The 15,320-nt window shown below is 40.6% G+C and overlaps 1 protein-coding gene across 2 annotated transcripts in view; it reads right to left on the bottom strand.

The window, feature by feature from the left end:
* Positions 1-445: 445 nt before the first annotated feature.
* ITPK1 (inositol-tetrakisphosphate 1-kinase) overlaps positions 446-15,320 on the bottom strand; it is a 184,168-nt gene continuing 169,293 nt past the window's right edge. For both annotated transcript variants that reach the window (XM_061612002.1, XM_061612003.1), the window contains 6 exons: positions 14,538-14,636; positions 13,359-13,399; positions 11,643-11,808; positions 9,367-9,434; positions 6,373-6,535; positions 446-3,697 (listed from right to left, as the gene is read on the bottom strand). In XM_061612002.1, the coding sequence (XP_061467986.1) occupies positions 3,378-3,697; positions 6,373-6,535; positions 9,367-9,434; positions 11,643-11,808; positions 13,359-13,399; positions 14,538-14,636 (857 nt within the window). In that variant the 3' untranslated portion in view covers positions 446-3,377. The remainder of the gene's footprint in view (positions 3,698-6,372; positions 6,536-9,366; positions 9,435-11,642; positions 11,809-13,358; positions 13,400-14,537; positions 14,637-15,320) is intronic.

A 15,320-nucleotide genomic window follows, 5' to 3' on the forward strand; every position in this document is an offset into this window, starting at 1 on the left:
ATAAAATACATATTTAAATATACATTTTTGTGTGGATTTAAAACATTCAGATTAATGCAGAAATGGAACAGGTTTATGGATGAACACGTGAAATTGACACACACTAGAATTAGACTGATCCAGCCATCCCTAGTTTGACCAAAGATATCGACAGGAAAGAACTTACTGACAAAATTACAATATATATGCTGATCCAGCTAGTTGTTAATAATAGCATCTTGTTATAGAATGTTTGTAGGATATGAAAGAGTGACATCACTGTCTTTCTAAAACAAGCATCAGTTATAGAAAGAATCTGGTAACCTACTTGGCTACGGAATTAAAGTTAGTTTCTAGCTGCAGTCAAGATCTGGACTGCATTTTTATAAGTAATATTTTGTGTTAAGACTTCAAAGAATTTACAAAATATGCTTAATAATTTGTAAACAAATATAAAAATGCACAATTATATTTCAGTAGTTTATTTTGGAGAAATGAAGCAGTGCAAAATAGGCCAACCAAAATTTAGACGGCAACCATGAAAATAAATGCTTACTCATTATTAAAACTAGGAAACATCATAAAGACTCTTTAATTGGATCCAATGCTCAGATTCATGTAAACATAGTTAGTTTTGAAATGTTTCCCATAACTAAACCAGACTGAACAGACTCTTCGTATAACTTGCTTATCCCTGAACCCAAAATTAATATTGCCATTTCAATTAAAAAAAGGGGGGATAATTATTAAAAACATTCCATAATCCACCAGTGATGCCATAGTACCACAATATATCCCAGTAGACTTTTTGCTCCCTGAGGACATTTGTGGCAAGCACTGGTGGCTGGTGTTCAATGAGACTGGTAGGGCGGAAGGCAGAGAAGGCAATTAAGACTAGTTTTGCCCCTGTTGGGTCCTACAATGGCAACACTGAGACTACGGAGGAGGAAGCAGACAGGCAGTGCCACCACCTGGATGTAAGTAAGAAAGCAGGCAGATAAGGACTGGATTAAGGGCTGACTGAGGTTGGTGGGGCAGTGCTCCAATGGCCCTAATGGACCAGCCTCCACTGGTGGGAAGACCCCATGACTCTTCCTTCTGCTGACCCTTCATAATGATGAGTAAAGCAGAGTTCATAACACTACATTACGTTGCTAGCTTGACCCGTGCAAGTGGCAGCCAGTGAGGCGGCACAGGGGTTGCAACATTCAACATGATGACAAACCTTGCCTTATTGAATGTTACAGGGAGAGAAAAAGGGGAGACTCGTCTGCTTTCAAAGATGTCACCCTCAGGGCAATCTGACATTCTGGCTTGTGCTGTGCACATGCACACACACAAATCAAAATTGGAAGTATTTTATAGAAATAAGTTATGATTGTAATGTTTTTCAACATCACAAACTTTGCAAAGGCTTGCTGCATCAGAAAGAAAATCCACATCTGACCTACTTTTCACTCCCACTGAATGCATGTAAAAAATGCACCCTCAAATCCCTGCAATCTATTGTGATGTCTCTGCAACTACCAATATGGGAGGAAGATAATTATTTAGAATAGCCATGACCCAAATTTCATATATAAATCCAAAATGAAGGCCTCGCAATCTCTCATGGGAAATAGTTTACAAAAGATAGCCTTTTTTTGGGGTGGTGGAGGTTAATTATGTCCATTACTTACTGTGGAGTTTTATAGAATTTAAAAACAAAATGCAAACATATAAGCAAAGTTAGCATTCCTTGTTCCTCCACCACACCTTCTAATACCAACAGTTATAAACTTTCTCAAAAATTCACCTCTAAGGGTTGAGCGGAGTAAACACCCATTCACTCTGAATGTCTCTGGCCATTCCACTGGCCTGGCCCTTTCCATGTCCCAACATTTAAGGAGATGCTTCCATCTTCTCTTTCTTTAACACATATCCCAAACATTCTTGGGACCAGTGGGGTGTTAAGGCCAGTTCATAATCTTTCAGGATTAACTCTGTACAGGTACTCAGGGAGTGTGAGCACTTAAAACAAGTATGGCCTGTATGCACACATGATAGACACACTACTTTCCACCTTTAAAAAGGGATGGGGAAAATACATGTACAGGCTGCATCACACAGTAGATTGCATGCACACACATTCCCTCACCATGCATTCACCATGCACCATTCTAGTACATGTATTAACTGGCCCACAGACCCAAAACCCATGTAAATGTTCAATCATACCATTGCTATCTAAGCACAACTGTAAGGTTTTAATAGTATTTCCTTAATTAAATGATTTAGTGATTGTTCCAAATAGGACGCCTATAAATAGACAAACAATGCTGCCTTAAAAGTCCTGACAAGCTCCATTAATTTTGGTTTAATATTTGGAATTGGCCGATGTAGGACAAAACTCCTGACAGAAGATGTTGTGTTGAGACAGAAGAGTGTAAGGTGCATTTTTGTTTTGCTATTGGATCTTAAGTTATAGATTATATAACATTGCCCTTATGAAATTGTCCCAAAATCAACCACAAAGAGTGATTAGGTGGGCGGGCAGAGTAATAGAAGTTGCCATGCTTTCATTCTTTTATACAAAGTTCTGCCTGTTGTTGAGTGAAGTGAGTTGTGGGGAGTAGTGGTCATAAGTCCAGTTGACCTCCTGCCGTCTCAGGATCAGCAAAACAGCAGAAAGGCCTGGCTCAAACGGACCACCGCAGCTTACTGCTGTGCCAAATATGGCAAAATTGTCAAACACTGGGACAGCACATACCCCAAAGACAGGACAAATGGCAGTGTTGTTATCAACCTATCTCCAATAAGAAATATACCAGAAAAACAGTCTCTGTTTTTCATGCTTGCCAAATATATACTTTTCTTCTGAGAGAAGGGGAAATATTTTGTAACTGGCCCTAACGTTAGTGCCCACCAAACCAAAAATAAAGAAACCCAATCCTGAGCTAGCCATGAATCGTTTAAGAGCATAATGAATTGATGTGTGGTTGTCTTGTGGGCACTCTTGCTTTCCTCTTTGGAGTGGTCTGGGAAAGAGCCAAGAAGGGCAGTTGAATTCATATGTGCAAATTTTCAAACACAATCATCAATTCTGCAAGGTTCATCCTTGAAATTCTGGTCACTAATAATTACAAAGAAGGAAGAGGGTGGAGGGGGGAACATAGTCCCCATTCTCCAACATTAAGATTTAGTGTTTAAGACACACACACACACACACACACGCATAAACTCACTACAGAGCTACAATAGGAATCTGATGAAGTAGACCCAGATCACTGATTCTGTTCTCCTTTCCAAAATCACACTGAACCAATAGAGATTTTTGTTTTGTTTTGTAGTTGCATTACCAACCACCCTGCTCTGATCCTGGAGCCTAGAGTTCTTCTCAGTCTGTGGCACTGATTAAGTTATTGAGAGGAAGCTTTTGTTGCCAGTGTGGCAACACAGTGTTGCTGGAAGCTAGGAGACATTGCAGAGTTACAGCCTAGTCTCTGGTGCTGAAGCTTCACCGAGTTGTTGGTCTCACTCTCCACAATCCAGGAGTCTTTGCCCACCATGCTTCGGCAGCCTGTGTTAGCACAGCATGTCCGCTCTCCCACCAGGCTGCTGGTGTGCTCAGTCAGGTGCTTGCTATGGTTTAGCTGGGACACCTCTGGAGCTTGCCCTTGCAAGACAGTAGCTATGTGGTTCAGGAGGTCTGTGAAGAACTCTGAGACACCCTCATAACCTGAAAAAGGAAGAGAGGGGAAGGAAAAAATCTCGCATCACCATCTTCCTATTAGAGTAGGTCTTTCAGTAAGTTTTCCCCATCCCTTTTCTCATCCTGCAACACACAGGGACAATAATTTAAGAAAGGATCATTTTTCTTGAGCGTAGAAAAACAGATAGTATTGAATTTTGTGCTATACCTCTAAAAACATTCACATCAAGAATATCACTTTGGGACTCACAGTGGGTTTTCCCCCCACCAGATTACTATCCTTAAATTACAACCCTTAATTCACCTCACTATTTTAGCATAAAATAAGTTAAGAAAAGTATACACTGAGATACAATAGTATTTAAATATGTATTTTGTGACAGATTATTTAAATATGAATTTTTGTACGGATTACAATATGACCAGGGGAGAGCACTAAAGTGTTTTTCGAGCACTTTAAGACAATAACATCTTAGTTTGAACAGCCCCTGAGTGTCTGATTATGGAAGGAAGGGGATAACAACACATTTCTTCTCCAAAGGTGATGCCATAAAACAAAGCAAACCCACAACGTTTCTAGCTAGAATATTTTTAGGGAAATTCTTTTTCCAGAGAATGATAAATCCTCATGACAGAATAAAGCAAACACAGGATAAAGCAGGGAAAATTGGACATTTTAAGGCACTATATATAGCAAGAAATGTTAATCTAAACACAGGAAACATCCTGAAATTGATTTTTTGTGTTAAAGATTTCAAAGATTTTAGAAAACTAATTTTTCATTCCCCAACTCTAGCTACTAATTTACTGTTATCCACATTAACATTACCCCTGCCAACCCCCAGCCATGAGCAGCTTTAAAAAGTATGACTACTGCAGGAAACAGCAGTGTTTGCACTAGTGTTTCCTGAAGAATCATATAATGTATGAGCAACATTTACAAGTATAAGTGTGTCTGGGAAATCTGATTGGGTCACACTTTCCAGACATGCATGTGGTAGTGTTAAAGATGTGTGCACTCACACATGCTGTTGACACACTGGGTTGTATCGACCAAAGTTGTCCTGTTGGTGCAAGAACTTCTGCTAGCGCAACAGAACTTCCCCTCCCTCCCCTCTCCTCCCTCCATGCATCCCTTCCGTATCCTGGGTTTCCCCCCAATAGTCCAGAGCAGATTTTTTTTGGGGGGGGCATGGAAAAAGGAGAAAGAGGGGAAGTTCTGTTGCACAGTGAAAATCCTTGCACAAATGGGATCACTGGGTGCAACCCATTATGTGTTTGCTGCAGGAAATGGTTCTGTTAACACCAGTGTTTTCCATAGCCACTGTTGGTTGTGTAATGTCTGGAGATGCCCTCATATGCTCTGTGTTTTGAAGCAGTGTCTGTTAAAGTGGTCTGAAGCAAATTTGTGTAGTGAGCTATGTGGAGGGGTCAATGTTCAGCAGTAGAGCTCATTCATGATTTGTATGCAGAAGATCCCAGGTTCAAACCTCTGGCATCTCCAGTTAAAAGGATCTGGGAAAGCACTGCAGGGAAATAACTGTGAAGAGGTGAACTCCTTTAAATAGGGAAGAAGTACAGGATTAGCCTTTAAAAATACTCATTGTTGCACAGAAATATGGCATCTCCACACAGAAAAAATGTACATCATACATGCCTTGTGGGTATGCTCAAAACAAATTGACCCTGCCTAGAGTGCAAAACATGCAAGAAATTCCCACTTCCCAGTGAGAATATTGTAGAAGCGGCTGGAAAGTCCCAATGCATACAGATTAGAAGCTAATATCCTAGGAAACTACAGTATGTAAACTAGCCTTCACCAACCTGGTGCCCTCCAGATATTTTGGATTATAACACCTTTCAGACCCAGTTAGAAAGCTATGCTGACTGGGGCTGATGGGAGTTGTAGTCCAAAACTTCTATAGAGAACACCAGGTTGGCAAAGACTAGTCATAAGAAACCTTGAGTACACCTTGCAAACAGCACCTAACACAGATCTCCTCCTCAAAGTAAGTGACTGCTTTCTTGGCTACATCATAGGAATGTTCCTTCCCCAGTCCTCTTTCACACAGATAACATCATCATCTATGACACAATTGGAAAGGCATCAGAATTTCAGAGCATGCTTAATTTTTAAAAAAAATTTATCCTGGAATCTCTAACACTTATATTCTCACTTTTGTATGATTGACTGTGCTGCACCACTTCACTCACATCTATTATATGGGACAATAACTTTTTTTCACACAGACCACTGTGTGAAAGTCTTTGGGGAGGCGAGAAGTGCTTTTAGACCAGGATCTGTCATAGACCTCTGTAAATAATAAAATAAATAAAAACATAGATGTGCAGAGAGTCTTGAAGTTTGTATGTGTTTCAGGCCAGTGAAAGTGCCCATTTAACTTGGGTAGAAATGACCACACTGTGGCATTAATTCTCTGATGTTGTCCAGTATGGCTAACATGTAAAGGGAGATTAGTTCAGCAACATCTGGAGGGCCAAAGTTTCCCCACAACTGCACTAAACATCAGATTGGAGCCAGAAGACACTTTGATGTTGCGGATGGGGCTAACAGGCATGTCTCTCCCCACCACACACATACCCTGAATTCAACAAGGCCATTTCTGAAAGCAGCTTAAATGAATGCTAAGAGAGACATGTGGCAAATTAATTTTGTATGCTATGTAGCAGCCTGCTCTTACCTGGGAATGCGTTGATATCAATGACAGCATGTTGACCAGTCTGATTGTTAATGATGATGTCAATCCCAAAGAGAGAAACCCCCAAGGCCTGCCTCAGCATCTTCGAGATTGCTCGAATGACATCATCATTTGGCCTCTCAAATACACCTTCAATTTTATCAAGCTAAAAAGAAAAGAGAGGTAAAGAGAACATTTTAAAAAGTGGAGGGTATGTATTGTCTCTAAGACCTTTTCTTCTGATGCATTGCCAAAACACACAGAGTTTTACTATTTTACTCTTGGCTGATTAAAAAAAAGCTGGTTAATTAATTACATGAACGTCTATGGAACAGTGTCTTGCTTTGCTGCCTCTATGGTAACTGCACTATTTATTATTTCCAGGGATGATCTGCATCTGGGCTGATATTACTTCAAAATGCAGGTGGCAACTCACACAACTGAATGCTCCCCCATACTCTCCCCGCAGCTATCAATATTGAAATCTGGCATGACAAGAAGGATAGAGCAGAATGCTTATCCTTGATATCTAGCTTACTAAATTCAGAGATTATTATTACTATTTGTTTGGAGGAACATTCAGTCCCTTAAGCCCCCAATTATATCTGAAGTACAGCAGCTCAGACACAGATTTGCCACCCCCAGTGAAAAGTAGGTCTACTTCTTTACCAATATCTCAGGGGCCTGTCCCTGGAAGAGTTATGAAGGTAAACATCAAACGTTATATGCAACATGCAAACACCCCAAGAGATCAAAGAGAGATCCTGTGAGTAGCAAATGTTACACTGAATCAGGCCTAGGGTTTCTATTCCATCTAAGCCACTGAAATGTAGATCCACTCACCAAAATAGTAACATAGTTTTGTTTTATTAAATATATTTTGGTCAAAGAACATGATTGACTTCTTCCATCAACATAAGTCTTTATGGAGGGCTGTCATAGGCTGACTAAATTATACTTGAGTTGTTGATTAATTATATGATAATCACCTGATTATCTCAGTTAATGTTTCTTTATTCATGAGTGATGAATTGTGCATTTGTGGAAGATTTGTCTCATTGATCTGGTCTTACTTTTGCTATAACCATATGTATATGTGTGCATTTGCTTGGTTTCTTTTTGTTGGCTTTTACTGTTGTTTTATTTTTTAAAATTTTCCTCTATTTTATTTATTTATTAAATTTATATCCTGCCCTTCCTCCCAGAAGGAGCCCAGGGTGGCAAACAAAAATACTGAAAGCACTTTAAAACATCTTAAAAACAAAAGACTTTAAAACATACTAAAACAAAATATTTTTAAAAAACATATTAAAACAAAATACATTAAACTTTAAAAAAAAACTTCTTAAAAAGCAGTTCCAACACAGACATAGACTGGGATAAGGTCTTTACTTAAAAGGCTTGTTGAAAGAGGAAGGTCTTCAGTAGGTGCTAAAAAGATAACAGAGATGGTGCCTGTCTAGTATTTAAAGGGAGGGAATTCCAAAGTGCCACAGCACTAAAGGTCTGCTTCTTACATTGTGCGGAACAGACCTCCTGATAAGATGGTATCTGCAGAAGGCCCTCACCTGCAAAGCACAATGATCAACTGGGTATATAAGGGGTAAGATTATCTTACTTTGTGTGGTACGTATTATTGTTGTTTGTGTTCATACTGTGTAAGTTGTTTTTTGATGCATTGTGGAAATGCAAGTTTATTTTGGATAAACTGTTCAAACTAAAAAAAAAAATAGTAACCCAGCTTTATAAAAGGAAAAGCTTATGTCCCTTATTTTGAATGAATTTTAAGTACTAGAATGACCAGAGCTACAACTGAATGGACTTCTGCTAATGTAACAGGACTTCCCCTTCTTCTTCTCCCCGCTACAAATCTCTGCGTGCCCCCCCAAATCTGTCCAAAGGGTACCTCCTCAATCCTCTGGAACAAATTTTGAGGGTATGCAGAGGGCTGGGGGGGGGGGAGGAAAGGAAGCCTGTTCTGCAGCCTTGAATACAACCCAATGCCTCTTTACAGCAGGGGTTTCTAACCTGTGGCTCTACAGATGTTGCTGCACTACAGCTCCTATGATCCCTGACCATTGGTCGTGGTGGGTGGGGCTGACGGAATATGGAGTCCAACAAAATCTGGAGAGTCACAGATTATCTACCCCAATTGACAGTTTAGAGATGCATCTCTATTTTATTAAAAGAGTGAATTAAGGTAACAAGATCAATACCAATATATTTCCTTGACAGAAAGATTCTCTCTTTGAACATTAAATCAAAATACAATAAACCACAACTAGACTGCATTTGAAGTTTCAAGGGATAATATTTCAGTCACATTTGTCTTAATGGGACAGTAAGCACAAGTTTAAATATATCCAACTTTGGCTAGATTGGGGACTCTATTTCCTGCACAGTTAGGAGAAGACACACATACACTTTACTGTAGGTGACAGCAGATGGAACTGACACACTAAACATCTCAGAGCTGAGGTGCACTACACAAATTGCTCCAAGGTTTACTGTTACATTTTTATTAATTCAAAAGGACTGCACCATTACATCAATTGCAGGAAAGCATTATGTTCCCTTGCAACTCATTCTCTGTTAATTCCTTCAGTCCACTTCTCAGTACTACTATGAGAATGACTCAGTTTTCAACACCCTTGTGGGAGGGGCCGTATTTCAATGGTAGAGCATACGTTTTGTATATAGAGAATCCCAGGTTCAATCCTGGCATTTCAAGTTTTTTTTAAAACAGAAGATCAGGTAAAGGAAAAGACCTTTGTCCAACAACCTGGACAGCCGCTACCAGAGTAGACAGAGTTTCTATGTTTCCGTGAGACAAAAGACACTACCAGACATTTTCAGAGAGTTTCTTGGATGATTTTGAGTTACCTCTTGTGCTGTAGCAACACTTTCTAGAATAAACCAGAAAAGAGCAGCTTGTTGCTTGATCCACTCAGCAACTATTTAATCACTGTATTGCGTAAGAGGCCTTGTAATACTTACTGCTGTTAGGACTGAAGAGGATTCAGGCTTAGATACGTTGTGGCTGTTGAAAAATATTGATTCTCTATCTGCAGTTCAAAAAGGTAAGAAAAGTGTAAATGTTAAACAGAACTTGAGCTGGTGACATATAGGTTATTACTGTACAGGTAGCAGAGAACTGTCTGTTTTATATCCAAATCATAATCTTGGCTCCTAAAAGGATTTGAATTGACAAAGGCAACACAAGGGGGCAGTATATCCCAGCAACTCCATGTATCTTTACAACTTGCTTAGAGAAGCCTTGGATTGTATATTATTCCTGCACTTGCATTAGCCCCAATCCAGTATGAATAATGCAATATTCCATTGCCATAAATGGACAGGAAGGTCTGCTGGTTTTTAAAAAGAAAAAGCTTGGGGGGATTGTGTAGGCATATGAGGGGCACTGCTCAACTCTAGTGATGTCACAAGCACAATAAGCAGATGCATGCAGCAACTGTACAGCCATGTTCCATACAGTACTTGCAAATGGGAAGAGTGCTCGACTGTATCTTTTCCAGCAAGAAAATACACTGGCTTGAGTGCTGGAAAAATATGATACATCTACAACCAAAGCCCTCCCTTTAAGGAAGACATCTGAATCCCATGCCATGAATAAGAAATACCTGGTCATCTACTGCACAAAAAAATCCCTACTATCTATCAAAGCCTAAGGCCCAATTCTTGAGAAGACAGGTTCACAGGACAATTTTTTAAAAACAGAAAAACCTAACTGCAATGACCTCCAAGCAAAGGTCCTGTTCAATCTAACTCATGGTTTAGATGAACAGGAATGAGCTACAGTGGACCTTGGGCTTACATGGTCCCCCTTCCCTCTGTTCTTCCTTCAGGAGCAAAACAAAGCATCCTTAAACTTGAAATTCCACCGTTATAAATTTACCATTATTCATTCAAATTGAGTCCTTTAGATCAATCAACTAAACGTTTCATTGATTAATCTGTTGATTAAAGATTGTACCTCTAGCCAGAAATATTGTAATAATATTTTACTATTAAGTGTTATGCCCATTTTTCTTTTTTGGCCTTATGATTTGTATTAAGTCTCATGACCTGCATTCTGTTTTGGATTTTGTAGCTTAATATATTTTTTAAAAATACATAATGTTATTGTCCAATAAGGGTTGGGCACTTGGATACAAAAGGCATAAAACACCTGCACACAGTAACTGTGTAGCTTGTTCAGCAGAGACCCAATATGAAAACAATATGTTTTTAACCTTGTTTTTTAAAGATGTCTTGAAAGCTTTTTAAATAAATATTTCTCAAGATGTTTTGTTTTAATGTATTTTAAAATTTGTTTTTATGATATTTTAAAGTGTTTTTAGTGCTTTTGTTTGCCACCCTGGGCTCCCGCTGGGAGGAAGGGTGGGATATAAATCAAATAATAAAATAAATAAAATAAAAGAGAGTTGATCCCAGTAAAGGGAGACATGGGAAACACTAGGATAGTTTCCAAGAATTTCTCGCTCTCAGGGAGTGAAGAAAAGATAAATGAACCCACTGAAAGCCTTTCTCTTGTATACAATATCATAAATCACAGATATAAAAACTAAATACCAGGTTGGTTCATATAATCTACTCAATCAAAAAAATTCCATTCATATGCATTTCAAACCAGATGGCATCCCTTTTTGTATAGGGAAGAAGTACAGGCTGCAAGAAACAGATGTTTTAACAGATGATTTAAACAGTGGTTCTCAAACTGTGAGTGAGCCCACCTGAGTGGGAGATGCTTTAACAAGACCCCTGGAAGGGGAGAGGTATGGCTCTGGGAAGGAAGAAGAGGATCTCACAGAAAGGGTAATCACCTTCATCCCAGGGGCTTTGGTTTAGAGTTACAGCCTTCCAAATGACAATGGAAGTTGCAAAGGGGCAGAAGGAAAAGAAGGAGCTTCTAGTCAACAGCTGCTGCTTCTCCTGCCCTGGTTGGATGGTTGGTTTTAGGAGAAACTATGGAGATGTCCTTTTCTTGTTCTGTTCTAAAGGCAGTATGGGAATGGTGCACTAATTCACAGACCCTTATGCAAACATGCAGCTCTCTGCAAAGAAACGGCTGCCACAAGATTTGGTGGGGGGTGTTCAGAATGTAACAAGCATTTCAAAGTATCTCCCCTCCACCCACCACCCCAAGTTCAAAAAATGTGAGAAATGCTGATTTTAAAATGGTCTTCCTCCTTTTGTCGGCAAGATTCTTTCCTGTTTACTTTTGTACCAAAGTGCTCATTCTCAGAGTTTACCTGAAATGCCTGCTGAAAAGTTCTTCACGGATGGTCTCTTCACCACGGTATATGACTCCCCAACAACAAAGACTTTGTATAGGACAGCGTTGTGGTTGATAAAGCTTTGAATCACACACGGGGGTTGGATGGCTTTCAGGCCTTCCTGATTGAATATGATAGCCATCTGAAAAATTAAGGGGGAAAAACACATTATACTTGACTCAACAAGAACTTACAATTAAGGGCAAACAGATTATGTGGAAAACATGATCACTTTATGCACACTCATGTTACATCAGTGATTCCTGCAGCAGTGCGCATAACATGAATGCTCACATAATCATTTTTACATCTGGCCAAAACAGGGCTCTCAGAATAGGCTGAACCTCGCTAGTAGGCAGATTTGTTATGTAACGTGCCAACTGGATGAAGAACCCACTTTGACTGCCTTTACATTTAGTTATCAGCTGAGGTTTGAGTGACACCGAGGAGAGCTTCCTGAATTATTTTATGTAGTCTGGGCGGGAGGGGGGAAGCTTAGAGAAACCAAAGATGCTTATCGAGTATCTCATGTAAGCAGAAAGAAAATTTTAAAGCTTGAATGAACAGCATGGGCTGACAATAAAAACCTTTTATTTTAGCAGTTTTGCATGTCACAGCAGCACTGACTTTGTGTGATGGACCAATATCCATCCAGTTTTCTGGAAGGGACCGTGTCACTTCTGTTCCCTGCTCAGCAGTACTTAAAAGCTTTTTTTCAGGCCCAACATGGTAAGTAGGCGGATGGGGACACCTTGTTTTCCCTGTCTATTCAGGTTGCCCAGCCTTCTCCCAGCGGTGTGAGTTTTGAAAGTACAGATTACAATTTGACATGAGAATGCTTTTAAAAAACAGACAGCAGTTGCCTAGCCCACCTCATCTATGAGATGGTGCAATCTGTAGCATGTGCTCTACTGAAGGCTTGGATTAACTCACAGGTCAGGTAGAGTCTAGGTTCAGAATTTCATTAGCCACTTCTTAAGCCTTCTTCCATTACTTTTCCATCAGGCAACCCAGGATCAACCAAGGGTATCCTTTCATCAGTCTGTGCTGTTGCACATGCACATTTCCTGATTTCGACTGGACATCAGGAAAAACTTCCTAACTGTTAGAGCCGTACGACAATGGAATCAAGTACCTATCTCCGACACTGGAGGCACACAAGAGGCATCTGTTGGGAATGCTTTGATTTGGATTCCTGCATCGAGCAGGGGGTTGGGACTTGAAGGCCTTATAGGATCCTTCCAACTCTACTGTTCTATGATTCTATGTATAACAAGGGGAACTAAAGAGGCAACTCTATGAGCTGTTGCACAGCTATGGAACTCTCTTTTTACAGATGCCTGCCCGAGCAGAGGCTGAATACCTTTCAAGTAGCTTAGGACTTTCTGAACAATTGACTAGCATTTAGTGGCTGGAATTCAGCTGAGGAGCCCCCCCACCCAAGTATCTGTAATAAATATGAATTATGAGCTCTCGAATGTTAGTTTTGGAAACAATTTAATAGCGTTCCATTAGCTGAATATTAAGAGTTCATTCCTTTGGCTTTCAGAGTGAGAAAACAGTGCAGTAATTGTGGTACCCAGAAAGAGTTATGAACCTACGTGGGTAGTTTCCCTTCCTCCCTGTAATGATTTAATCATCAAGGCATTTTTTTTAATCAGGCAAGAGATGGAACTCTGTGCAGATACTCACCTCATGGGAGTTGGTTCCATGGGCCACTCTCGTCTTACAAACTATGCATGCCAAAAAAAAAGAAAAGAATTGTGAGGAAATGGAGTAGAGTATACACACAGCACTCTTCACTGCGATCACTAGAGTCTTGCTGGGGGCAAGGCGGTCAGCATCAGTAACATTTTTGTTGTACCAGCTGTGTTGCTTGCTTGTGCAGGCGTAATTTAAAGGGATGGTTTTAACCTTTAAAGCCTTAAATAGTTTGGTCCCAAGCTATTTGTTGGACCACCTGCACATTGTGCTATCCTGCCTTCACATCAAGATCTCCTTTGGAGGCTCTCCTGGTGTGTCTACCCCGTAAGCACATAAGATGAGTAGCCATGAGGGAGAGGGCCTTCTTTATGGTGGCCCCCACGGTTTTGGAATTCTGTTCCCTTAGATTTGGGTCAAGACACTATACGCTAGTTTCTATACACACTTCTCTCTGTCCTCCAACCAGACAAGGAAGCGGCGTTATCAGAGTTCAAGTACACATTTCAGCTGGGCAAAAAACACTCAGGGTGCAAAGCAGGGCCAGTGAGGGATGTGGCCTGGGAAAGGGGGGTGGGTGGCCTGGGAAGGGGGGTAGGTGGCCTGGGGAGAGTTCTGAAGACCAGATGGAGAGGCGTGGAGGGCTGGATCTGGACCCTGAGACCGAGGTTCTCTACCCCTGGTACTACCTAACCTGATATTTAAAGATTAAACAGATTCACAGAGGATTTGGTTTATTAGTGGCTATTAGTTATAATAGCTATATGGGACATACATGTGCAGAAGGAGCATGCCACTGAATTCCTGCTGCTGGGGAAGGTTATTGCTTTATGTCCTGCCTGAGGGCTTCCTGGTGAGCCTCTAAGGCAGGCACATGGTATAGCGGTTAGAGTGATGGACTAGGCCTCAAATCCCCACTCAGCCATGAAGCTCACTGGGTGACCTTGGCTCAATCAATGCCACTCAACGTAACCTAGCTCACAGGGCTGTTGTGAGGAAAAATTGGGAAGGGAACCATATACACCACCTTGAGCTCCTTGGAGGAAATATGGGATATATACTCAAGTACTGTTTTCAGTTTTCTTTTGTGAGCTATGCTAGTGATATGCATACTCTTGGGGAAAATACTCTAGCTCCGTATCAGATGAAATATAAAATCTGTAGACATACTGAACGGGAATGCAATTCCATTCTTCTCTATTTGCTCCAAGGTGTCTCCTCCACATGCACTTGTTAACTCCATAAATGGCGGAGAACAGATCCTCTCATCTGAAATACAAAGGGGGGTGGGAGAGAGACAGAGAGAGGATTGAAGCAGTCTGTGTTTTTCAATTTGTGCCAGTTGTCTACATAACAGTTTTGACCCCAATATTTATAACATTTCCCCGTCCCTGTATGTCAGTGTGTATATATGCCTAAAAGCTGAGGAATACCCTTCATGCATCTAGTCCATAAAAGCTTATACCATAATAAATTTGTTAGTCTTTAAAGTGCTGCAGGACAAAGTAGCCTGGCTTGCACGTCACGTCAAACCATAATATTTAACTATGGTTAATGCAAACAAGCAGTATTTATTCTTGGCTTACCACTTGTGGTTTATTTGGGGGAAACAAACCATGAGCACAGGTTTGGATGGCACAACAAGCCAAAGCTGGCTGGCTGTTGCTATTAGCGAAGCACAGCCAGGAACAACAGAGGAACGAAGACAGGACTTTTGAGTAAGGCGCCCCAGCATCCTGCTCATTCGTGTTAAATCATAGTTAAACACTGACTATGGTTTAACACAAGGGTGGCAACTGGCTGTCAGGTACTTGGGAAGCTCTATATAAGGGACTTTGACAGGTGGCAAGACAATCCACCTGTCAATCATCTGATATCATAATGATGTCAGGTAACTGACAGGTGGGTTGTTCTGCCTACCTGTCAAAGTTGGCCTCTGGCAGTGGAGACAGA

The sequence above is a fragment of the Rhineura floridana genome, chromosome 2 (genome assembly GCF_030035675.1).
Source record: "Rhineura floridana isolate rRhiFlo1 chromosome 2, rRhiFlo1.hap2, whole genome shotgun sequence".
NCBI lineage: Eukaryota > Metazoa > Chordata > Lepidosauria > Squamata > Rhineuridae > Rhineura > Rhineura floridana.